The sequence below is a fragment of the Sander lucioperca genome, chromosome 7 (genome assembly GCF_008315115.2).
Source record: "Sander lucioperca isolate FBNREF2018 chromosome 7, SLUC_FBN_1.2, whole genome shotgun sequence".
Taxonomy (NCBI): Eukaryota; Metazoa; Chordata; class Actinopteri; order Perciformes; family Percidae; genus Sander; species Sander lucioperca.
Genome location: NC_050179.1, coordinates 34,797,402 through 34,824,160, shown reverse-complemented (window position 1 = coordinate 34,824,160; position 26,759 = coordinate 34,797,402). Strand labels below are relative to the sequence as shown.

The 26,759-nt window shown below is 43.9% G+C and overlaps 2 protein-coding genes across 4 annotated transcripts in view; one reads left to right on the top strand and one right to left on the bottom strand.

The window, feature by feature from the left end:
* Positions 1-26,759, top strand: part of LOC116036315 (voltage-dependent calcium channel subunit alpha-2/delta-4-like) — a 137,505-nt gene that overhangs the window by 62,254 nt on the left and 48,492 nt on the right. For all 3 annotated transcript variants that reach the window (XM_031279827.2, XM_031279828.2, XM_031279825.2), the window contains 5 exons: positions 1,727-1,824; positions 3,941-4,031; positions 4,493-4,585; positions 7,090-7,211; positions 9,054-9,122. In XM_031279827.2, the coding sequence (XP_031135687.1) occupies positions 1,727-1,824; positions 3,941-4,031; positions 4,493-4,585; positions 7,090-7,211; positions 9,054-9,122 (473 nt within the window). The remainder of the gene's footprint in view (positions 1-1,726; positions 1,825-3,940; positions 4,032-4,492; positions 4,586-7,089; positions 7,212-9,053; positions 9,123-26,759) is intronic.
* On the bottom strand, positions 11,832-24,186 carry LOC116036340 (leucine-rich repeat and transmembrane domain-containing protein 2-like). The gene is made up of 4 exons (XM_031279868.2): positions 23,584-24,186; positions 15,236-15,375; positions 14,147-14,824; positions 11,832-12,557 (listed from the first exon to the last, which is right to left on the bottom strand). Exons 2-4 carry the CDS (start codon positions 15,279-15,281, stop codon positions 12,076-12,078), a joined length of 1,206 nt encoding a protein of 401 aa, XP_031135728.1. The 5' UTR covers positions 15,282-15,375; positions 23,584-24,186; the 3' UTR covers positions 11,832-12,075.

Here is a 26,759-nt window from a genome sequence, read left to right as displayed (position 1 = left end):
TTCTTTTTGTCGCTCTACCACACACACACACACACACACACACACACACACACACACACAAACACACACACACACACACACACACAAACACACACACACTCACACACACACACACACACACACACACAAACACACACACACACACACACACACACACACAAACACACACACACACACACGTGCCGGCCCTGCTATTCTCTTAAAGAGATCCACAGTATAAACTTCAGGCCACTTACGTAGGCTACGATGAAAGCTCTACGTGGAGCCTCCACAGAAGCATAAATCAGACTTTAGGGCTGCACAATAAATTATTAGTTTAGTTCTTAGCGATATCAACTTGTGCAATAAACACATCACCAGTGTTGGGAACGTTACTTTAAAAAAGTAATTAGTTATAGTTACTCACTACTTGTTCCAAAAAGTAACTGAGTTAGTAACTGAATTACTCTATAATAAAAGTAACTCGTTACCAGGGAAAGTAACTATTTGCGTTACTGTTAAAAAAAAAGTTGCTGTGTCAAAGAATTTGGATTTTTTTGAGCATTTTTTTTGTTGTGAGGCAGAAAGATCTATCTTCTGCTGCTTGGAGGACTTTGCTCCGAGTCCTCCTTCGCTAGTGGATGGCGAGCTATCCTCTGTGGTGGAGGTATCGCTGGTTTTGGCCACTAGCTTTGTAGATGCGTGTATCGTTGTGAGATGCTTCATTAAATTAGAGTTGCTTACAACGGATGTCGACAAAGTCTTCTCTCCTGGACATAATGTACACATTACATGCACGTTCTCGCCTTTGACCACAATGAATTTGAAGTAGTACTTATATCTCCACCTTGAAAATGCCAACTTTTCATCGGATTGCTCCTGACTCGCCATCTCTGCTGCTTCATCGAATCTCTGTTTAGCTGTTGTGTGGCATGTGTGTAAAAACACTGGCTCTGATTGGCTACCATGAAACATGACTCTGCCTTAGCCAATCATAATGGCTTACCTCGTTATTAACCCACCTCCTCACTAGCTGTGAGCCAGGGGTGCGTTCGGATTACACAGTTTATTCAATCAATGCATAGTAACGCACCGCATTTAACGTCCAGTAACGTTAACGGCGTTGTAACGACGGGAAAAGTAATTAGTTAGATTACCCCGTTACTGAAAAAATAACGTCGTTACCTAACGCCGTTCTTTTAAACAGCGTTATTCCAAACACTGCACATCGCTTAAGACACTAAGGTTTTTGTTGAAAACCGCACTTCAAAATGTAACCACGTAAATTCACACCTAACACCTCTTAAATGTAACGTGTGTCATTCTATTATTTTTTTAACGGTGCCTTTCCAGTTCACTTAAATGTTAAATTTGTTCAATAAAAGTTTGTTGGAAGATAAGTTCCTTCCAGGTTTTTTGTGTTGTGTTTAGCAGTTTACTGAAAGCAGCAGAACTGAGTACATTTCAATATCTGTTCATTGCGAGTAATATCGTTATCGCGATATTCAACAACGTTATCGCATATTTGCCTCCTATCGTGCAGCCCTAGTGAGTAATAGAACAAAAGAATATAAGAGTTGTAGAAGCCAAAGTTTGGATTTATAAGATTTAAAGTCTTTCTCTTCCTTAAAATCCTCTCCCCCACAGTCCTCATATTAATAACAAATCTAAATATATATATATTTTTTCGATACTCTCCTGAAATGTTGTATCTAAAATCTGGTTTAATGAACCCTCTCTTTCTCAGGACGTACTGTGAGACGGACATCGACCCCAGCCACCGGAAGTACTCCCAGCTTCAGGCCGCCATCCGTTACCTGCTGGGCAAGGAGCCCGACCTCCAGTGTAGGTTTTTGACATTTAACATAATGACCCTATAAAATATCAGACCAGGGTTTCCGCGGGGTCTTAAAAAGTCTAAAAAAGTCTAACACTTCAAATCAAAATTTGAGGCCTTAAAAAGTCTTAAAGCTACATTGTGTAAGATTTTTTTCCCATCTTTTGCAAGTTTAATACAAACGGGCAGGCATGACATCTTACAAGTTACTTAGTTACTTTCACATGCCCCTCGCTAGCAACAACTTCTTCGGTCTCTCCTAACTAGAGTCAACATCCGGTCAGCTGAACATACTCTGATTCAGAACTCAATGTAATAGCGCCTCCTGCTGGAACATCCATTATTAGCAGCTAACTTCAGAAACAGTATAAGGAAATTAACTATTATTATTCATAGCTAAGTAACTGATATAGCTTACAGATAAGCATTCTTGTAACTTAATATTACTCTTAAGATATTACAGTTAGGATACCACACCTCCCATTCCGAGCGCGTTTTAACTCCTACGGTGGCCAGTCAAACTGTTCATCGCCTGTGATCCGTCAGCACACAGATTTATGTTACAAGGTAGACGATCCTTTTTCATCATTGACGCGAGGAAAAGTATCCTAGACGTCGTTCTAGCGTTATGTACAACCATGCAATAGTTAGCCAAGCAACTATACAACTTTTAATTTACACAAATAGGCAGAATTACCTGTCGAGAAGAAAGCAGGCAACTTTGGCGTCCCTTTTTAAAATCCTTGCTCCTTATGAGCTCTTTCCATCTGGGAAAAGCCACTCCAATATTAACTTTGGTCTTGTTGCTTTGCCTGTCGTGTTGTCGTTTTAATTCTCTTTTTAACTTCCTTGGCGACTCCGTTACATGTCCTTGAGAATAGGCGCGATCCTCCATCTTCAACAGGCTTTCAAATCTGCCGGCAGATCGAGTAATCTCCCCCTGGCATTCGTCACGGTGCCACTGAATGTAAGAGGGCAAAAGGCGGAGGTATGTTCGTCTTTGGCTAATGTATTATAAAGATGGAGGTATGTCCCTCTTTGGCTAATGTATTATAAAGATGGAGGTATGTCCCTCTTTAGCTAATGTATTATAAAGATGGAGGTATGTCCCTCTTTGGCTAATGTATTATAAAGATGGAGGTATGTCCCTCTTTGGCTAATGTATTATAAAGATGGAGGTATGTCCCTCTTTAGCTAATGTATTATAAAGATGGAGGTATGTCCCTCTTTGGCTAATGTATTATAAAGATGGAGGTAAGTCCCTCTTTGGCTAATGTATTATAAAGATGGAGGTATGTCCCTCTTTGGCTAATGTATTATAAAGATGGAGGTATGTCCCTCTTTGGCTAATGTATTATAAAGATGGAGGTAAGTCCCTCTTTGGCTAATGTATTTTAAAGATGGAGGCGCTACATGCCGGCCGTCATTCGAGCGAGTCTCTCGTATGTATTCTGAATGATTCTGAATGTCAGATTCTACGCGTACGAGAATACTTTGATTAGTTGGTGGAAGTAATTCCACATGAATGAGCACATATTTGTGAAAGAACAAAGTTTTTTTTTTGCTAAGAATCAACTCCAAACATTACACAATGTAGGTTTAAATTCGCTAAAGTCGTGTTCTAGGCCTTAAATCATTTTAAACAGGTCTTATTAATTTTCCTACGTCCATGTAACGCTACCTCTGATGCTCATTGAAATGTTTTGGTTTTGATTCTGTAGTTCTTTCTTTCACTCGTCCAAATATAATTCACTGTATATGTACGGATCATTATTACTCTGTGTCGCTTTTATTCCATTTGAATACATTTATTTACTTTGCGAGTACTTTTATGACTCTGCTTTTCATTGTACTTTCATGTTGTGATAATAGGTCTTAAATTTAATTCATGAAGGTCTTAAAAAAAGTCTTAAATTTGACTTGGTGAAACCTGCCAAAACTCTGCACACGATTAGTGTTACGGGCTTCTCACGGTCAGGGAAACACCGAAAACAGTCACGGAATTAGTGAAATCCTTTAAAAAACATTTGGATGAGACTGTTTTTGTCTTTAACAACATATGGACAAAGGACAAATGGTTATTTAAAAGTCGCCTTTGTTTGACCCAACCTGTCCGTTGCCTAGGTGACGAGTTGTTGCTGCAGCACACGCTGTTTGACGCCGTGGTAACGGCTCCGATGGAAGCCTACTGGAACGCCCTGATGCTCAGCGACGGGTGAGATTTCATACCTGATCATGTGGAGCATTGAAGGGTTGATGGGAATACTGTGTGTGTATAGTATACGTATTATTAATATCTGGGTATCCTCTTTAGGGCTGCAACTAACCATTCTTTTCATTGGCCATTAATCTGTCAATTATTTTCTGGATGAATGGATTAGTTGTGGTCTATAACGTGTTAGAAAATGGAAAAAATGTGGATCAGTGTTTCCCAAAAAGTCCAAGATGATGTCCTCAAATGTCTTGTTTTGTCCACAACGCAAAGATCTTCAGTTTACTGTCTTCGTTATATACATGAAAACATGAGACCAGACTTCATAAATCTTTCCGTGGTAATTATTAATTCGTACAATTAGATTCAGTCCTCTTCCAAAGGTGGAGCCTGCCAACGTAAGCCAGTATTATTGCTTGGATTTACCTTCCATCCTCTCTTTATGTGTGTGTGTGTGTGTGCAGGGTGGAGGCGGGTGTGGAGACGGCCTTCCTCGGGACTCGTTCGGGCCTGATGAGGATCCTAAGATACGCAGGAGTGGAGACCAGAGTGGCAAAGTAAGACTGGAACCAGGCAGCACTCACAGTTGACGTGTTCGGCTCACAGTTTGTCTCACAGAACGACTCAACATTTGTTTAACATCTGACTAGTCTCCATTGACGACGGTTTGTTTACGGAATAGTACCAGTACCGCCGGAAATTCCGCTGGATGTCCCTCGCTTTCCTCTTTCTTTTAGTTAACTTTAAACTCCGGTCGAGCAGCATTAACTGGAACCTCTGAGCAATGTAACATGCTGAAAATGCCAAGTTTTAAGGATATGTTTAGATGGTGCAGTAAAGCAAAGCAGGCCTGATTGGTTCTCTTGGGAAAGGATTGTAAGTAGGGCTGTCAAACGATTAATTTTTTTAATCGCGATTAATCGCCAAATTCCTATAGTTAATCACGATTAATCGCATGTTTTATCACATGAATACAATTCTATTATTTTGCATTTCAGAACAGTTTTTAAGTCCATATTAACAATGGAAAGCCATTCTTACCAGTGGATCTTGATTGGGAATCAAATGAATGCAAAGGAAGTGACTTTATGAACTTGACTTTAAGATTTGTAATTGTTTATTTATTTACTGTAAACAAAAGAAAAATGTGTGAATCTGTCAATATTGCACAATTCCTACAAGTACCTAACCTGAGATGTAACACTAACACTTTGCTTCTACAGTACAAACAAAATGGTCCAAAAACCGGATGCCACTGCAGGACATTTGTAACCTTTATGTTTTTTAATAAGGAATGTAACAATTCTGCTGGACAGAAAAGGGGGTGGACAATGTCCCAAATGACAAAAACAATACACAGTCCTAAAACCGCATGCTGATAGTCAATATAGTGTGCAGTAACTCCTAAATAATGTTGATTCCTCACTGACGTCCAGTGATCACCGGTTAATGAGACAGCGTTTGCAGCACTCTGCAGCAGTTCCAGTGTGGCTGCTTTCTCCGTGTCATACAGGCTGTGTGTGGTGAAACTACTGTCCCCCTCGACAACTTTTTAAAAGTAAACTTTCCATTCAGAATCTTATTGGCATCTATTTTGGCGTCTCGCGCTCGCCATCCACTCAAAACGTAACGTTAGCCTACTACTCTTTGGCCGGCTCGCAAGCCCAAACAAGTGTGTGCGGCGTGCCTGTTTAGTTTCCGGTCTAGCTAGATCCGGTGTGGTGTTGTAGTTTTTCTAACGTTACTAGTTGTTGCAAAAAAACAACAAAGAAGTACAAAAAAAAAACTACAAAGTTTGCTAGGCCAAAAAGAACTTTAATCTTGCGATAAAGAAATTGATGTCTTTAAAATGGGTTTGCGTTAACGCCGTTAATAACGCGTTTAAGTGACAGCACTAATTGTAAAGATTTACAAAGCACTAATACCACACTGTAAAAATACTCTGCAAAAAGACAAAAGCTGTCAGATTAATGTAGTGGAGTAGAAAGTACAAGATTTTTCTCTGAAATGTATTGCAGTAGAAGTAGAAAGTGGCATGAAAAGAAAAGACTCAAGTAAAGTACAAGTCACTAAACATTTGTACTTAAAGTGCTCATATTATGCTCATTTTCAGGTTGATAATTGTATTTAGAGGTTATATCAGAATAGGTTTACATGGTTTAATTTTCAAAAAACACCATATTGTTGTTGTCCTGCACATTGCTGCAGCTCCTCTTTTCACCCTGTGTTCAGGTCTCTGTTTTAGCTACAGAGTGAGACCTCTCACTGCTGTAACATCTTTGTTGGCAGTCGCACATGCTCAGTAGCTAGGTAAGATCACATGCTCAGTAGCTAGGTAAGACCACATGCTCAGTAGCTAGGTAAGACCACATGCTCAGTAGCTAGGTAAGACCACATGCTCAGTAGCTAGGTAAGACCACATGCTCAGTAGCTAGGTAAGGATCACATCATCTAGCTAGCTGTTTCTCTAACTTCAGTAGTACAAGGCAGGATTAGCCGGGAGACTTCTTCTAAACGAGGGCACACTTCCAACTTTGCGTGGAATACCTGCAGCACAGGGACATGGAAGTAGTTCTTTTGTAGATTATGGTGAACTAGTGTGTGTTGTAGCAGTGTTTTGCCATTTAGAACGAGGGGGCTAACCGCTAGCATGCTAGCGCTAGCATGGTTTAGCCCCCTCGTTTCAGCTAGTGACGTAGAAAGCCGTGCAGATTTTGACCAGCTCACCCGGAGACTGAAGGCAGGACACATTCAGAAACCGTATCTCACTCAGAACAGCATGGATGGTTTTTTTTCAAAGTTTGTATGTGTGTGGAAGCACCAGAGACACAACATAACACCCCAAATCCCAGAAAAAGTGATTGTTTTCATAATATGGGCACTTTAAGTACAGTAGTGGAGTAAATGTACTTAGTTGCATTCCAAGACAAGACAAAAAGCCAAAAATCGTGTTCACCTGAGCCTTATGAAAAACTTAGGATAATGCTACAAACCAGGAATGAAATGCTATAACTGCTTTATGTTTTCAAAGTCAAATGTGGTGTGATCTTCCACCCGACAGGAGGTTTCTGACTGAGGTTGATAAGGACAACCTGTTCACCATCGATCACTTCCCTCTGTGGTACCGCCTGGCGGTGGAAAACACTCCTGGAAGCTTCTACTACTACGCAGTCAACGACAAAGGTGCGTCTCCTCGCCACCGCTCCACATTTAGTGAAGGAACAACAGAAAAAGTAGATTGTCGTCATTGTTATCATTAGACATAATAATTATAATAATAAAAGTCTCGCTTTGCCAGACCTTCCTCCTCAGCACTGCGTAGGAGGGTCCGGCTAGTTGACACTAGGGATGTCCAGATCCGATCACGTGATCGGAAATCGGACCCGATCACGTGATTTCAGACTCGATCTGAATCGGACGTTACCTCCCGATCAGGACTTGGATATATATGTATATATATTCTCATTATTTTTTAACACATCTATAGTTATGCGGTGGCCCAGAGTTAGACCCTTTTGACTCCACACAGAAACAGCAACGCGTGCGGCATGACATCACTTTGTTGCAGAGACGCTATTGGTTAAATGCCGGCAAAGTAGAACACGGAAGCAGCTTGAAGCGGAGAGCGCGAGTATGTCTGCGGTCTGGAGGGATTATAAAGTTAATGACAACAATATTGCCATAGCAAACTGTGAGATATGTAACAGAAGTGCTCTGTTTGTTAACAGAGTTGTTGAATGTTAAAATAAGGTGAATTACATTAAATGGGGTGGCAGTAGCTCAGTCCGTAGGGACTTGGGTTGGGAACCGGAGGGTCGCCGGTTCAAGTCCCAGTACGGACCAAAGTACAGAGTGTGGATTGGTAGCTGGAGAGTTGCCAGTTCACCTCCTGGGCACTGCCAGGTGCTCTTGAGCAAGAACCGTACCCCCCCAACCACTCAGGGCGCTGGTCCAGCACTGGCAGCCCACTCACTCTGACATCTCTCCATTTGTGCGTGAATAGGTCCTGAGCATGTGTGTGTATTTCAGGCCTGTGTGTAGTGATTTCTAACAAACAGAGTGTAAATTGTAATTTCCCCACTGGGGATCAATAAACAGTATAAGTTAAATTAAATTAGTATAAATTAAATAAAAAATAAGGAACATTCTGGATCTGTTTTTTCGCTCTTCTTTATTTATTTATTTTTATTTTTATTTATATATTATAGCAGTATCGGATGAGGACTCGGTATCGGTAGATACTCATAATCAAATGACTCAGACTCTAGGGCAAAAAAAACCTGATCGGGACATCCCTAGTTGACACAGCATTATGGTTAAAAACGTGCTCTTGGTATCTCTTTAAACCAATCACAATCGTCTTGGGCAGTGTTAAGCGCCGGACAAGGCATCAGTGCCTCTGCAAAATAGCCTCGGGAAGGAACTTGTTTTGGTGGAACATGTGTACGTTCAAAAGTAGTTTTAGTCGTGCAACAGAAAACTCAGATTGGACAGATAGTCTTTACTTCCGTGACAAACGAGCGTCACTTTGTAACACGTTATAATGCTCGCCTAGCTGCTAGGAAGAAATTTGGGCCTCACTGTACAGAAAGCTGAGTTTGTTCTGAAGTCACGATGATTGAAAAACCTTTATCGATGCATTAATTAACGTATTGTTCCTGCATTAAGTCCTGCATGAGATACTAGTAATCCTTGTACATCACTGACAGTTCAGCAAGCACTACATTAGTAAATTCATGTTTTTTCATGTACCATTATATAGCGTTACCAGTGCAGTGAAAAATGGGACTGTGCAAAACTCCAAATACATTTAACTATTTATTCTCCTTACTTATATTTATCTATTGTTTGATTATCTGTGTCTTATACTCCCCCCTCCCCATCCCCATCCCCCATCCCCCATTCCTTGCTGCTGCAACAGTGTGGATTCCCCCCCATTGGGGGATCAATAAAGGATTTTGAATGTTGAATCTTAAAAGATATGTCTGTAATCAGCTGACCCGGCGGTGAATGTCCTCCCCACAGGAGTGAAGTACGTGATAGCGACGACAGCGGTGACGGTGTCGTCAGGCGGGAGGACGGCCGTGGCCGGAGGTGAGTCACACGGTTCGCTGCTGCTGCTGCTGCTGCTCTGAGCCAAAGCACTCACAGCTGTGGAGCGTTTCAGTAGTAGACATTAAGCCTGGAGGATAGCTCAGGGCGTGTGCCATTTTATATCCTTAAAAAACAAACATACGAGGGAGGAGATGGAGATGGAGGGAGGAGGGAGGGGAGGATTAAAAGCAGCAGGAGACTGAATTTATTTTTTTATTTATTTGATTATAGCCACATGCTGCTGCTAATCGTGTGTGTGTGTGCGTGTGTGTGTGTGCGACGAATTTGGGCCTCCTTATACAGAAAGTTGAGTTTGCTATGAACATTTAGATATTTAAGTACATCGGTATCAGGTTATACGCAAATACCCTTTAAAGGTGACTTTATATGTAAAGATGGAGAAAATGCCCTTAGACCTTACAGAGTTTAACATTTATAATTGACAATGGAGGCTTTCAGAGTGTGTGTGTGTGTGTGTGTGTGTGTGTGTGTGTGTGTGTCTGTCTGTGTGTGTGTCTGTGAGACTCTGTTTGTGTGTGTGTGTTTGTTTAACTATATTCGTGGGAGTCCAGTATACTTGTGGGGTCCCGACAGCAGAGAAGGGCTGTTTGAGGGTTAAGACTTGGTTTTAGGATTAGGGTTAGAATTAGGTTATGGTTAGGGTGAGGGTAAGGGTTAAGGTTAGGCATTTAGTGGTGATGGTTAAGGTTAGGGTAAGGGGCTAGGGAATGCATTATGTCAATGACGGGTCCCCACAAAGATAGTAAAATGCACTGTTTGTGTGTGTGTGTGTGTGTGTGTGTGTGTCCCGTCTGTTGTACTTGGTATTGCAGCGTTCGATGAGTTTGTGGTCTCGTGTTGTGTGTGTACGTAGTTTGTGATTGTTTTGTCCGAAAAGAAAACCAAATAAAAATCTAGATTAAAGTAAATTACATAACTGATTAAGTAGAAGGGAACAGTGAATAAAAAGAACCATAGATAGGTGGAATATTTTAAACGTTATTGTGATATTTATCTCGTCGTGGCGAGCTATTTGCTCATTGATCTACGGTTCCCTTATTAGGCCCATTTTTGAAAGAATGAGAAGAATAGACTAAAACAAGTCTTTAAATGTTGGAGAAAATGACCGGATGACCGTATAAGGTTATCTTTAGTTTGTTTTGAATATAAAATCTAGCCGATGTTTGTCATAACCCTCAGCGAGGCGAGGATTTTTGACTGGATCGTGTCGTTTGTCTTAATCTCAGAACATCGTCCATGTTGAATCCTTGAATTTTCTTTCCCTTCGATTTCATTCTGTGAGTCTGGCTCCTCTTTTAATGGTTTGATGTACGTCGGTTCCCTGGCTGTTGTCGGATGTCGTCACGTTGAACTGTGGCCGTCAAATCGTGATGTTTTTAGTAAGAAAGAAAAAAAAATCCAGTTTAGATAAATAGAGAGTTTATTATCTTCCGCATGAAGTAACAGCTTCTTGGGTTGAATTTCAGACAATGTTTCGTGTGCTTATCACAGAAAATATGGACAAAGTAAATGAAAATACATGGACGTTACGGTATATGTGAGCTGATACCCTCACACACTTTCCCTCAGCAGCTCTGACTTTCCTTTGTTGGGAATTATTGTTAGTTTGTGCTAGATTGAAAGCTGCTGCAGCTCAAAGCTTGGCCTCTGGGTGGCAGTACAGCTCTACTGTTGTGTGAAGACAGTTTGACTCGCTGATGGAGCCTGAAGCAGCGTTGCCCTGACCGCTGCAGGACCGTTACAGGGTATAAAGTGTCTATAAACAGGGGGCGTCCAACCTGACAACAGAGGATGATCTATTTCTCAAAGTACTCATGTTACAGATACACATAAAATACACATAACTGACCAAGAAAACAAGAGATTGTGTGCAGCAAACAGCAGGAGAAATGTCACATTTCACAGATTCACAGACATTTGTACGTATATTTGGAGCTTGTGCTTGTTGGGCTCAGATATAAACGACAGACAGCTTGAACGAAAGGTTTTCATTTTTCTAAAGAAGGAAACAAAAACACTAGAGGAAGGGAAGTAAAGGGTGCAGAAGTGCTAAACAGCAGCTTCAAAGGGGGGGGGGTTTAAGCGCTGGCTGAGAGATGCAGCGCGGGGAATAACAATTCACAGAGCATCCATACATTAAAAAAAAAAGAAGTGCCGCAGCATTTCCAGTTCCACTAGTCTCGCGTTGCCAGACCTTCCTCCACAGCGCTGCGGAGGAGGAGGAGGAGGGTCTGGCTAGTCCACACAGCATTCTGGGATGGGAGGAAAACGTGAAAAACGAGAAAAAAGACCCGCTGCAAATTAGCCTCGGGAAGGATTTTGTTTTGGTGGAACATGTGCACGTGGGCATGTGGCGTTTTTTTTTTTTTAGAAGATTATTTTTTGGGCATTTTTAGGCCTTTATTGACAGGACAGCTGAAGAAATGAAAGGGGAGAGAGAGAAGGGGAATGACATGCAGCAAAGGGCCACAGGTCAGAGTCGAACCCGGGCCCGCTGCATCGAGGAGTAAACCTCTATATATGGGCGCCTGCTCTACCAACTGAGCTATCCGGGCGCCCGTGTGATGAGAATTAAAAAAAAAAAAAAAAAAAAAAAAGAAGATGAATATAATTTGATTGTCGGTTCTAGCTTGGAGGAAGAGTTTGGAACACCAGAAGCGGTAGGTGACGGACATCTGGCCGAAAATGAGGGACATCCAGCAGAACCTCCGGCGGAACGGGAACAATCCCGTAAATGCAACGTCGTCGACATAGACTAAACTTTCACTGACTTTAGTCCACTCTGTTAGCTGTACGATCAGTCCCCCGCCCAGAGGCTTTTCAGCCCAATCACACAGCTGCAGGGTTTCTCCCTGCGGATGTTGTCTCATCACTGATGAGAGCTGAGGAGCAGAAGCAGCCAGAGCGTCCTGGATGGATGCGAAAGCTTGGGTCAGAAGCTGCTGATTCGATACCCGTGCACGATGCCGCAGCCCTCTTTGGGCGGCGACTCCTCCGGAGACGTCGGAGATGACATCTCCCCGTCCTCCAGGTCTGTGTCGCCTCCGGACTCGGCCATCAGAGGCTGCCCGCGGCTCCTCATCTCCTTCTGGTAGCGCGCCATCAGGGAGGCGTAGACGCAGCCGTACGTCGCCGCAACCACCATCATGACGCACACTGTGCCGCAAATCACGCCCGCGACTATTTGCGTGCCGTGCGCTCGGCGGACGCTGACGGGCCGGTAGCGCTGGCGGATGCATTCGTCGTTGCTGCTGATGCGGCCGGGCGGGCACGGAGGCCGCGTGGCGTAACCTGGCGCGCCCTCTTTGGTCACAGTCTGCAGGCAGTAGCTGAACATCTCTGCTGGCACGCTGCGGATGTCCCTGCCCTTCAGATCCCCCGGGAGACTGCACTGCATCGCATCTACCTGCCCATCTGTAAGGCAGACGGAGAGGGGAAACAAAGAAAAGACGAGGGGGGGAGAACAGGGATGGAAAAGATGTAGTGAACATATACATAACTGTTTAAACAATGCCAGACACTGCATTATACAGAGTTTAAGATACTACACAGACTTCACTACTTTGAGGTTAAACACCCATGTGTGATTAATGTCACTCATAATTTTCGTATCATGTGCAAATTACATCTTTCTTTGTTTTGCACAAACATTCCCTTCGAACCAGAACCTTAAAGCCCAGTTCAGACCAACGACTTGTGACGAGCCGAGTTGGAACTTGTAACTACTTGCCGGTAGCCGGATTTTTACGATTCTGATGCCGAACCGGTAGGTTTAAAACGATTCCGATTCCTAAACCGATTCTTGAAAAACTGAAAAATGACATCATAGATGTAATATGTTTACTAGCAATCACGTGCAGTGAATGGTTAATATACTTTTATGTCCGTTTTGGTGAGCCCAGAGGGAAAATATGGCATTTAAAAAGTAGCCTACATTTACGATAGCTAGCTAATGTTAGACTAAAGAGAAAGTGTGATATTTTTACGTCTGTTTCGGAGCGACAGAGGGAAAATATTTCAGTCGACACATTAAGTGGAAACGAAATGAGGAACCGAAATTTGCGTTCTAAACCGGTCCGATTCCTACCTGTTGCATAGGAACCGGTTCCATAGTGGAACCAGGTTTCAGTACCCAACCCTACTGGATACTCGACCAGCTGAGTCGCAGCGACACCAACAGCTGGCTTAAGTCGAGCTGAGACGGCCGATTCAGACCGCTGCAACATTCTCGTCGCGAATATTTGGTCTGAACTGGGCTTTACTGATTGTCCTTGGAACGTCTGAAATATAACCAAATCACCAAATTCCAGCACCAATTCCTTTCTGACTCTCTCATCACAGCAAAAGAAATAACTTTTGATGTCATAGAAAGGGACATCGGTTCCCACAACCAAAGTGTGGCTACATGTCCCGACTATTACATTACATCTGGTAAGGATAAGATACGTATTTAAGTACAACATAGTACGATTTGGCAGCCCTTTCTATCATACCTGACACAGTAAAAGTTATAGAATACAAATACGCACTGTTGTATTTTTAGTGAGTTGAATGAGTAAGAGTAGTAGGTTGAGGAATGGGAAGGGTATGGGGAAAGCAAGGTCTCTTCTTATGTTCTTGTTGTTATAATTCTGTATTTTGGCACCAAATGTCCTATGTACAGATTGGTGATTGTAACCTTGCCTTCACTTTCCTACAAAAATAAGCATTGATTCAATTATGTTACTGTCTGTACAATAACCTTTGGCTCGATTAAAAAGAAAAAACTTTCTGGAAAATAGAGACAGGCAAGGATTGAGGTCATTATATTCTTAGATGTCTTTGCTCAGCATCCGTCCATCCTGCAGAGCGGAGATTAATTGCTTCGATTAGACAGCTTTGAAAGTACTAATTCAAAAAAATCCGAAGAAATTTGCTCCGGTACGGTCTTAAAGCCGACTGCCAAACCTATCAAACTTCAGAGTATTTGAGATGTGGAGAGGCCTGCTAACAGCTCTGCTCACCCCTGTAAATCATCCACTCCATCCAGTGCTTGAAGTCTCTCAGCTTGCAGTCGCACTCCCAGGGGTTTCCCGCCAGGCGGAGCTGCTGTAGCCCCACCAGGGGCTCGAAGGTGACTCTGTCCAGGGCCGCCAGCCGGTTGCTGGACAAGGACAGCCAGGCGAGTCTCTGAAGCCCGTCCAGCATGCCTTTGGGCAGCCACAGGAGGCCGTTGGAGGACAGGTCGAGCCCCCGCAGCCGCCACAGCCCCCTGAAAACATCCCTGCTCAGGCCAACGCTCCCTTGACTTCCGTTCTGGAGGACTTCTGTGCCGTTGTTGGGGTCAGGGGTCACCAGGCGAACCCCGAGGTAGTTGGCAGAGAGATTGAGGCAGCGCAGGCCGCTCAGGCCCGAGAAAGCCCCGGGCTGCAGGGTGGAAAAGTGATTCTGGGAGAGGTCCAGGAGGTCCAGGCTGCTGAGGTTGGACAGGTCGGTCGTGCCCAGCGACGACAGGTTGTTGTGGGGTAGGCGGAGGATCAGAGAGTCCGGGTCCAGCAGTCCCAGGATGGGCTTCAAAGAGAGTAGGCCCACAGCGGAGCAGTCAGTGGTGTTACCGTAGCATGTGCAGACACCAGGACAGCCGTGGACCGAGCCCAGCAGTCCCAGGAGAACCAACACCAGACTGGACAGCGCTGCACACGCTGGAAGATATGGGAAACGTTACAACAACACTGCAACAACAACAAGTGAGAAAACTATGTAGAAAATGAAGGAAAGCTAAAGTGTTGAGGCTTTTCTGTGGCCGAAGATGAATCAATGAATTATCAAGAGACCGAGCTGGCGCGATAATAAGATCTTTATTTCATCAATAAAGATCGGAGTTCAAGTCTGCAGACATACAACTGAAGTTAGTGAGCAGTGCAACAATATTATAATATCAAAAAACCCTCCTTCAGCCTACAATTTCTTGGAAATTATATAATGACTCTAGAAGTAAGCCAAATAAGGGCTGATATTTCCGCTTTGCCTGACTAACGGCACTAACGGACTTCATAAAAGTGCGTCTCTGCTCTCTCTTCTGTCGCTACGATGAAGCGTCTGTCCGGACTCACCCAGACTCTCCAGGTGACTTCCTCCATACTGGTCCGGGTTCTTCATGCCTGTCACATTGACTCTACTGTAACTTCAGACTCTCATCCAGCTGTCTCCGCACTCTGCCGGTTCACACCAACGTCCTGCTGTGGAGAGCGTCCTGGACAAAAGTAAAAAGGAGACAGCATAGGAGATGTTGTAATGGGAAGGCAGCTGCAAATTCACATTTGAAAAATGTCCTGTCAATGATTTCCTCAACGTACTTCAACAGAGAAAGTCTTCTGGATGATTTATTGATACTAAACAACCATAACCTGTTAGATATATTTCAACAACAGACAACTAGTGGCTCCAAATATTACCGTGGCCGTCAGCCTCAGTGACTGGTCCTGTGGCAAAGACTACCGCGCGACATATACTGGATTTTTGAGGCCTGGTACCATGGCCGAAGATCACTTAGATTTGTTTGTGACCAGGATATGTAGTGAGCGTGATATTTTACACTTGAACAATGAACTTTTATTCAATTCGAATCGAGTCAATTGTATCTACCCAAAATCACAAATTTGCCTGATGGGGCTTTTAAAATCTGTACAGACTCCCTCTATCTGACGCTCGATTTAGAAAAGGGAAAAACCTCCTCCCAAAAACACCCTTTAACGGGGAAGAAATGGAGGAAACGGTCCGGGCTCTCTGATGGACGCAAAAGTATCGGCGAAACATAATTTGGCATTTCCTTACTAATAATTCATTCATGTTACTTATCAGTAGAGATAAGCACCGATATATCTGCAGTAAGGTAATATCGGCCAATACATCAGCCCGGCTGATTTATGGTTGTAGCTGTAGCAAAGACACCAGACGCCAAACTCAGAACGCTTTGTTATGGCAACCCAACTCCCTCCGGACTGAGCTACCTCCACCTAGGGTTGGGCATCGTTCGGATTTTAACAATTCTGATTCTTCCTTTCGATTCCGGTTCTTATCGATACTCGATTCCGGTTCGATTCTTTGAGGGCTGGAGTGTGAAACGGGTTACATGCCTATTTTCACAAATAATTCAATGGTGGTTTGCAGTTTTACAGCTTTTTCAACGTAAAATAAAGCCACACTAGAGCGCTGCTTACTGTGCTCCAAGGCTGCAACACAACAAGCACTTGGCTGCTACGGAAACCAGAACTTGCGCATATTAAGCGATGATCGGATTTGAAACCAAATCCTCCAAACGATTCCATTAAAGGAACGATTCCACTGGAATCGTAATTTTTGAAACGATTCCAAGTAGGAATCGGTTCTCGATGCCCAATCCTAGCAACAACATGGCATCATGACTTTGCGTAAACATACACGCCACTTTCCTAAAGCCAAATGGCGTGTTATCTGTACGCATTTTGAGCTATCCACGTGTATGTCTACGCTGTATACAGCAGATGTAAACATACACGCCACGTGCCGTGTTATCGCGAGAACGTGTAAAAAAAAAAATAAAAAATAAAAAAAATAGTTGGGTTTAGTGAAAGTGAAATGGGAAAGGCTTTAGTAACACTAAAAAACGACAAAAACACGACGGTGACCAGCGTCACATGCTTAGGAAAACAAACGGTTGGGTTTAGGAAAAGAACATTGGGGTTAACCGCCACACGCGGGACGCAATCCCAGCTCTCCCGGGTTAAAGTCCGGTGTTTTACCCATCCACCTCCCCAACCAACCAACCAACCTCCGTCCTTTCACGCTACTCGCTACGGCGAAAATTCACATGTAATGTAGGTCAATGGAGGCCAAACGGCGTTGATAAACACGCTAAAAAACCATTATGCGTCTTCATAACACGCAAAAAAGGCATACTAATTGGCGTGTCATACATACGCCACTTAGTGAGATCAGTCTGCTAGCAAAGACACCAGACACCAAACTCAGAACGTGTTGCGATGGCAACTGAATTCGTCCGAAGTTCACCCAGAATGTGAAAGTAAACAGATTTAAAACCGCTGAATGTTTAACTAGGTTTATACAACACGTCATCTTCAGCTGGATGTTTCCAATCAGCTGTACCTTTGGACTTTTTATTCCAAACAACTGACATTTCCAAACACAGTTGTTGATTTTATTTTCGTACTGGTGATTTAAACAAGGAGAGTTATTTGTCTAAGAAAATGAATGGACGACTGAAATGACTCCTCCGCTTCACTCCTCTAGGATAATAAAGGGTAATCCTTTGTGAGCTTTGTTAAGATTTACTTTGCTCTCTTTCAGCTTCCACACATCTTTTCTTCCATTCATCCCATCGCTAGCAAATACAAGATTTACTCCTTCACACACCACGCTTTGCATCTGGACCAGGGATTTAAATGGAGGATTTTCTTTTCCCTGGCCTGTTTCTCAAACCTCTCAGCCGCCATAAAGAGTGCAACATGATATACGAGATTAAGTGCAGTATTTGGTGCGCACTGATTAAAAACCATCAACAGCTTAGTCTCCGGCAGAGCTGTTCCATGGTATGTTGGCATCACAGGCCGAGGTTGGGCTGTAATTCACAGCTTTTCGCTTGTCCTCAATCCTTTTTCATTATTTGCCTTTCTCTCTCGGAGAGAACACACAAGCTTCGTGATGAAGTGAAATAATCCTCTGTGTTTTCATCCAGCAACACCGGAGAAAAGTCAATGCCAACTTCTGTCTTCTTAACGCCCACGCGCAATTCCTGTACGCTGCAGATACAGTACGGCGTCAGCATTGTTTCACACACACAACCGAGAAGAACATTTTTTGATAATTCGTTTGATTTTAATATCGCTATTTTTCCTCCTCCTTGATCTCTCTGGCAGTTATGGGCACTGCGATATGCAGAGGTAAAGAAAAGTGCTGTCACTCCATCATCCGTCTGTAGCTGCTATAAAGAGCCAGAGAAAAAGCTGCCTCAGGGTCTTTCTTTTGTTGCAGGTCTGTCTTTTGTTCAGTTGGCACAATGATGCCAGTCACTCCTCTGCGGCCCGCGTGAGGCAGCAAGGTGCCTTCAGGCCACAACTGGCCGGTTACAAAACGGAAGAAATACAATGCAGGTAGAGAAGGGGGATAATGGGAGGCGAATGTGGCTCCCAGAAGACGTCACTTCACATCATCAGGAGACCAGAAATCAGAAATGCAAAGTCAGAGCCTTAGCTCGCAAAGGACTATGACAAGCACTTCCTCTACATGTGTGTGGAAGATAATGTACAATAAGTACTGATGCTTAGGCTGTCTGCAGACTTTTCTCACCAGAAAAATCTAAAAGCTTAAAGCAACCAATGTTTATTTCCTCAGCAACCAAGCCAGAAGCAACCTTTCTTGACCTTACAGTATGAGGACTTGTTGGACAGTTCCAGCAGACCCTCAGGAAGCTAATTGAACAAAGCGGCATTACAACTTCTGTGTCTGTCACGTGATGCCCTCTGGCCCAAAAATACTTTTTTCCCAAAGATTAACACGGCAAATACATTTTTTCGAGCATAACAACCCCCGCGAAATGCCTCGTTTCCCTACCAGAATTTGATCCATTCGGTCCAATAACATTTCTAGAAGATCCGCACGATTAAATCATTTAATCCCCGTTCAAGTTAGCGAAGAGCTAAACATGAAGTAGCCGGGCTCGGCAGAGGTCTCTACTGCGCCTGCTCTATGGGCCGCGCAGTGAGGAAGCAGCGCCTATCATCCGAGGTCATTTGGATCCATGATGCCTTCATGCGCAACTGAGCAACTCTCACAGGAATGAACAAGGCTCCACCCCCAACGCTGTAGCCACATCCTTGTCATACATCCATTGGTTCCAGGTCCAGTGTGGGCACAGCACAATACTAACATGCTGTGCAAGAAAATACAAATGAAAGAGTCTATAGGCTTAGTAACGCAGATCAGCTGTGAGTGACAGCTGTCGGTCCCATACTACAGCCGCCTGTAAGAGGATGGGCAGAGCCTTTATCAGATCCTAGCGTATCTAATGGGGAAGATGACCTCTGACCCCTCTCGCCGCTGTTGGGAAAACAGATGGACATTGAATCATGTATCACGTTGTGGGAACTGGAGGTAAAAAATGATCTTGTCTTAAATCCTGTAGACCGACGCAGCCGAATAATACGTAAGACACAGCACAAAATCCAGAGTTTTTGACTTTTACAACATTGGGCTGCCCCCTCTTTCTGAGTAGATGAGTTGACGTAACGGCCGTATTTGTACTTAGTCGACTAATATTTCTTAAGTCGATTAGTCATTTTTTATTCTTTTTAATGCTGAAAGATTTATTTCCAAGAAACTTCTGAGTACATCTCTGTAGGGTTGGGCATCGTTTGGATTTTAACAAATCTGATTCCGATTCTTCCTTTTGATTCCGGTTCTCATCGATTCACATGCTTATTTCACAAATAAGAGGAACATTTTATTTTGATTCAATGGTGGTTTGCAGTTTTACAGCTTTTTCAACGTAAAATAAAGCCCCACTAGAGCGCTGCTTACTGTGCTCCAAGGCTGCAACACAACAAGCACCTGGCTGCTACGGAAACTAGAACTTGCGCATGTTAAAATCCTCCAAACCATTCCAATAAAGAAACGATTCTACTGGAATCGTAATTTTTGAAACGATTCCAAGTAGGAATCGGTTCTCAACGCCCAATCCTACATCTCTGGCTGGTCTATATCCACAACATTTCACTTCCGGGATTGCTCCGTTGGCGCCCAAAGTTCCGCTGGATGTTGCTCTTTTCGCACCAGATGTGTGTTACCATAACGCTTCCTTTTTGTTGCTATTCTAAACCTCCAGTGGATTTGTGAGGACTATGGTTAACTGCTCCTCAGATCTCTGCAGGGTAAATCCAGACAGCTAGCTAGACTATCTGTCCAATCTGAGTTTTCTGTTGCACGACTAAAACTACTTTTGAACGTACACGTTCCACCAAAACAAGTTTCTTCCCGAGGCAATTTTGCAGCGGCACCGTTGCTTCATTCGGTGCTTAGCGATTGTGATTGGTTTAGAGGAAATGCTCCTCCGCACCGCTGTGGAGGAAGGTCTGGCAATGCAAGACTGATCTCTGGTAAACACAAGATTTAAAGTGGTGCTTTTGCATGATTTTTTTGTGACTTTGAGAGAATCTGTCGATTAAATCACCTAATTGATTAGCGGACAAAATTGTTTCAGTGTTAGTCGACCTAAGAATTTTTTAAATCGAAGACAGCCCTAATCAACACACTCCACACGCCCACTGTTACATGCTGACACACACTCACACACTTCTGAACTTGCAGGCCGAGGACCAAAACAAAAGCAAACGTAGAGGTAGTATGTCATCTTCTGTTTATCAAGAGCTGAAGTTGCTCCCGGCTGCTTCTCTATCCTCATTCACTGGTATCTTTTGAGCGTGCCCTCTTCGTCTCTGCGCTACTCGGCGTCTCTTTCTTTTGGACTCGTGTCTTCTAAAGACTCCACCGAGAGCATAGAGGCTGCTGGGTGTCGGTCGAGGACGTCACATTCACCTAAGCTCAAACTTTACCCAGCAGGTTGATCTGTGAGTCACACTGTATTCGTTTTATTTTAGGATGTCAATGATGAAAGATGACGGGGGGGAGGGGGGGATTAGCAGCCTACTCAGGTGCGGATTTTTATGTCGCATCACGTCCAAAAGTTGGGTTTCCTACTCCACTGTTAACACTGTTAACTAATGTTGACAATTTAATGACAGTTTAGAAAATGCTTCCACATTTATAAGAAGCGAGGAGAAAAGTATCCCCCGTTAGTAGTTGATTTTTAGGAGTTTTTGGGAGCAAACAGCCGTCGCAACCACTTGTTAAAAGCCTCATCAGCCAGATTAGACGGCGCCCACACAGCAGCGGCGGGAGGGGGAGGCAGATTAAAACTGTGGTTTCAATCCCTGAGCGGACCAGACGCCTGTTTGAAAGACCAGATGGTGTCGGAACAACCGCTCGCTCTCTGTTTCCTGTTTGGACCGTCGCGCGTTATCATCGCACGTCTGCTGTTTTGTTGAGACTCTAAAGCACATTCACAGGAGCTGTTTGCAAATACACAGCACTTCATTTGTTAGCTGATAACCAGCGAGCTACTCGGGGCGAAAAACAGATGATGGGGGTCCAACACTGGCTCTGAACAGCTGTTAATGATATTGGTCTGCTTCTGTTTCTTTTTTAACTCTGAACTGATGGTTTCATCTCTGATCAATCATGATCGATTGTGTGTTTATAGCGTGAAGTAATGATCTGGTGAGCTAAGCGCCATGTTAGCAAAATGTCAACTTCCTTTTAGATTTTCAGTTGATACAGTTTGAGTTTCTGTAGCTGGTAATCTTTTTCGTCTGTCCATATTGGTGCTCATGCTAACGTTAACCGTTACATAAAGTGAATGAGTTGTTACGTGGGTTTGGTCAGTGGATGTATCATAAGAAGGTTTTTCACAGATGTCTCTATTGTAATATAGCTCTATGAGGAAATATTTGGGCCACGGGGGATTCATTTTTCATTGCAGTTCCATCGTCCGATACTTGGGAACATGCGGGCGCCATATCCAGCTCTCTTAACACATACATACATATATATATATATATATATATATATATATTAGGGGTGTGCAAAAAAATTGCCGACCAGACAAGTAAAAAAAAACCTTAACGTGGAACCCTGTACGAGTTGACGTACAGAAAGAACTATTTTTAAAACAACGCTTACATTTAGTTTCCATGCGCTTAACAGATGGCGCTCAAGCTGCAGTTCCTCTAATGGCCACTAGATGCTGCTCCAGAAATCTTTGGCCAAATTGAAGTGAATGGGATTCCCCCTTCCCCAAATGTTCCGCGAAAAAAAAAAAAAATATATATGTTTATAGAGTCTTTGTGGCGTTGGATGTTTGTTGTGATTGTCTCAACCTATCACCTTAGCTCCACTTCTCATTGATCCAATGCTCCACCAACTGACGAGGATGGCAGCTGATCAGGAAATCCAACCTCGAGGCTTTAGGGCATCCCTTAAAAGATCTCTGGAAAACGTCACCGATGCCACCGTTGTGTTTTTACAACTTTTATCACGGCCCCCCGGGGATTCAAAACAGCAACCCCTCCGGCCTTATAAGTTGACTCTACCTGTTTGTGGGTCGACATTGTGCTACAAAAAGCAGCAAAACAGACATTTTTTTTCACTTGGAAAACTTGATTAATATCTCGATTTTAAAACCCAGCTGTTGGTGATTTGGTCACTGAAGTCCTGCCGATGTGTCCCCTGCTTCATCTGCAGTGCATCGCTCGGGGTTTTCTGTGCTCTAACGTGGCATCCTGCTATCTGCGTAACGGCCTCTGACAGGCAGCCCCCCCTTCCTCTCCGTTCCCTTCCTCCAAAACAGCCTGAGAACGATGCAGCCCAGCATTCGGCCCATAAAGGGCCGAGAGCACAAACACACTGCAGCATCCACGCTGAGGCGGGACGAGCGAGGAAAACCACAGAGAGCAAGTAAACTACGGACACACACACACACACATGCTTTTAGACTCTCTCTATTTAAAGCAAAGGCATACGCTTGTGCCCGACTTGGCCAAAAGTATGTGGACAGGCGTAGATTCCAGCCATATGTGTTTGCTGAACATCCCGTTCCAAAACCAAAGAGCATGAATCTGCCGCTATAGCTGGTTTCAGAACCTGGCTGTGGGGAGAGAGCCTCAGTGCGGTCCAACACTGCTGTTGGGGGATCAGGACAGAAACACAGTCGGTGCTCCAGTTCATCCCAAAGGTGTCGGACGGGGTTTCAATCCAACTGTGTGCAGACCAGTCGAGTTCTTCCACAGCGAAGCCATTTCTTTATGGAGCTGACATTAGTGCGTTGAAACAGGACAGGAGACTAACACAAGCACACGATTCCCTAAAATACCGTGGTGTCAACTGGCAGAAGACTGAAGGGGAGCTAATTTGATAATTAGTAAGCAGATCAAGTCACTTTATAAGCCACTTTTGAACTGTTGTTCAGACAAAGTAAATCATTTGAAGACGTCACCTCAGGTTCTGGGAAACGGGGACGCTTTTTCAGAATGTTCTAACATTTTGTTAACCATTCGTCAATCGTGAAATTAATTCAAATTGATTGACAATGAAAATGATCATTAGTTGCAGGTCCATTATTCCGTAGCATTAAGATTTTCCTTCATTTTCATTAAGGGGGTCCCAAATGAGGAAAAACAAACCCAAAGTACACTAGTACTTAGCAAGTACTAGTAAGTATGTGCATGCAGGACACACACTCTTTATCACTTTCAATGCACGTAACTGTAAATTCAGTATCTACACACACACGTACACACGCGCACACACACGCACACACACACACACACACACACACACACACACCGCTCACCATCGGCTCTGCTGCTTCAGCCTCCAAACAGAGAAAGAAGACAGAAACTGTTCTTCTTCTGCTTCATCTGCAGCATTCAGAAGAGAAGATAAAAAATAAAACAAAATTCGGAACTGAACAAATCTGAAAGCCCCAGAAACCAGACTTTGTCTTCAAGGACAGAAACTGGTCTCGGATTTAAAAAAAAAAAAAACACCAGCAGCTCGATTCCTCGTTGAAACCCAGAATCTCAAAGCGTCGGTTAAAACCAGAAACCAGAGGCTGGATTTGGAGTTTTACTCCGGATTGAACGTCGTCGTCGTCTTTCTCCTCTTCGTCCACATCGCTGCTCCCTCGTCTCTGAGCTCCGTCCGACACACACCCAGCCGCCCGACTGAGGCCGAGCCAGCTTCTGTGTGTGTTCGAGAGAGAGAGAGAGAGAGAGAGAGCTAGAGAGAGAGAGAGCTAGAGAAGCTACATGCTGCTGCTAATGGTGTGTGTGTGTGTGTGTGTGTGTGTGTGTGTGTGTGTGTGTGTGTGTGTGTAAGAGAGAGAGTAAATGTGTTGTACTGAGCGTGTAATGTGCATTAAAGCAGTTTGACAGAAATAGTAACAGCAGAGTGTTGCAGCTGCAGGCTGAGCTCTGAATGGAGAGAGGGGGGGGGGGAGAGGGAGAGAGAGAGAGAGGGAGCGAGAGAGAGACAGAGAGAGAGAGAGAGAGAGGGAAAGAGAGAGGAGAGAGAGGGAGAGGGAAAGAGAGAGAGGGGGAGAGAGGGAGAGGGAAAGAGAGATGGGGGGAGAGGGAGAGGGAGAGAGAGAGAGACACAGAGAGAGAGAGAGAGGGAGAGGGAGAGGGAGAGGGAGAGAGAGAGGGAGAGAGAGAGAGAGAGAGAGGGAGCGAGAGAGAGACAGAGAGGGAGAGAGAGAGAGACAGAGAGAGAGAGAGAGGGAAAGAGAGAGAAGGAGAGAGAGGGAGAGGGAAAGAGAGAGAGGGGGAGAGAGAGGGAGAGGGAAAGAGAGAGATGGGGGGAGAGAGAGCAAGAGGGAGAGAGAGGGAGAGGGAAAGAGAGAGATGGGGGGAGAGAGCGAGAGAGGGAGAGAGAGCGAGAGGGAGAGAGAGAGAGAGAGAGGGAGAGGGAAAGAGAGAGAGGGAGAGAGAGGGGGGGGAGAGGGAAAGAGAGAGAGACTTTGTATGAGAGAGTAGTAATATGTAATGTCTGTATTTCTTTCCAGGACTGTATCGAACTATACAGACGCTAATACAAAAAGACAATGACAGTGTGCAATGTAAACAGTGTGCTGTATGCATTTGATTGGTCAAAGGATAAGACTAAGAACCCCTCACTGCAAGCTGAGCTACACTGACTCAAGTACAATTCGAAGGTGTTTTTACTTTACATGTATCTGACAGCTGGAGTTAGAATCTGTGACTAAAATATGCTGTGGTATAGAGGAAACTATCCATGTCCATCCAATACTTTTGTACAAAGAGGACAACAAAAGCCGTGTTGAAACCAAACTAATCTCTGTGTTACTGAAAATGTCTTGTAGCTGTGTAGATATCTAACGTTGGCAAAAGAAAATATTCATAAATTATACGAATGTAACTTGATATTCATCCACGCAAACAAATTTCACACGTGCAAGTTTTGGCTTCCGTAGTGGCCGCCGTGCTTCCAGACGCTTGTTACGTTGCAGCCACGGAGCGCAGGACGCGGCGCTCTAAAGTGTGGCTTTATTTCACATTGAAAAAGCCCGGGAACACTGCAAATCACCATTGAATCCAAATTAAATCTTCCTCTGATCTGTGAAATAAGCATGTGATCCGTCGAGTCGAGAATCAATAACAACCGGAATCGAAAGGAAGAATCGGAATTGGACTCACGATTGTTAAAATCTAAACGATGCCCAACCCTGGTCATCATGAACTCCCTCTTGCACAGCATGAGGTATTTGTGAGCTACTGACGTGAGGTTGTAAAGTAGGATGAGTACGGTGGCCGACAGGGGCAAACGCACTGCAACTTAAAGGTCCCATGGCATGAAAATTTCACTTTATGAGGTTTTTTTAACATTAATGTGAGTTCCCCCAGCCTGCCTATGGTCCCCCAGTGGCTAGAAATGGTGATAGGTGTAAACCGAGCCCTGGGTATCCTGCTCTGCCTTTGAGAAAATGAAAGCTCAGATGGGCCGATCTGGAATCTTCCCTTTATGACGTCATAAGGGGAAAGGTTACCTCCCCTTTCTCTGCTTTACCCGCCCAGAGAATTTGGCCCACCCATGAGAGAGAGGGAGACATCATGGCTTGAAAACATGCGAAGCATGGCAGTTGGTCAAGGCCACACCCCCCCCCTCCACCCTGCCCCCCCCCCCCCCCCTCTCTCCTCCTCAATAGCATTTAAAGCTACAGACACAGAAATGGCACATCCTAAGGAAAGCTCATTGTGGGACTGGCTCTAGTGGCTGTAATTCTGCACCAAGGCTGAATTTCTGGAAAGAGACTTCAGATACAGTATTAGGGGACCACTAAGGTCTATATAAAGAGACTTCAGATACAGTATTAGGGGACCACTAAGGTCTATATAAAGAGACTTCAGATACAGTATTAGAGGACCACTAAGGTCTATATAAAGAGACTTCAGATACAGTATTAGGGGACCACTAAGGTCTATATAAAAGAGACTTCAGATACAGTATTAGGGGACCACTAAGGTCTATATAAAAGAGACTTCAGATACAGTATTAGGGGACCACTAAGGCCTATATAAAAGAGACTTCAGATACAGTATTAGGGGACCACTAAGGCCTATATAAAAGCATCCAAAAAGCAGCATGACATGGACATTTAATGAAACAACAACACACTCAAATAGACAAAACGCAAGCAAATTAAGAAAATTAATATGACAACACATGCGCAGCATTTACGGAGAACTTCCGTTGTGTAATCTGGATGCAGCGTTTTTTTTGTTGCATTTGTTTTCGGGGATTGTGTGCTTTTTTTTTTGCATCGTTTCTGTAGTTTGCAGCGCATTTGTGCGTTTGGTTGTGTTGTGTGTATTTGCAGCGCGTTTGTGTGTTTGGTTGTGTTGTGTGTATTTGCAGCGCGTTTGCTGAATGCTGCGCATGTGTTGTCAAATGAATGCAGGTGTTCTCTTAATTTGCTTGTGTTTAGTCTATTTGCGTGTGTTTCATTAA

Coding starts and splice junctions, on each gene's coding strand:
- LOC116036340 (XM_031279868.2), bottom strand. CDS start 15,281: ATGAAGAACCCGGACCAGTATGGAGGAAGTCACCTGGAGAGTCTGG. Junction 14,825..15,235: donor AAGTCACCTGGAGAGTCTGG/GTGAGTCCGGAC, acceptor CATATCTTCCAG/CGTGTGCAGCGCTGTCCAGT. Junction 12,558..14,146: donor GGAGTGGATGATTTACAGGG/GTGAGCAGAGCT, acceptor TCTGCCTTACAG/ATGGGCAGGTAGATGCGATG.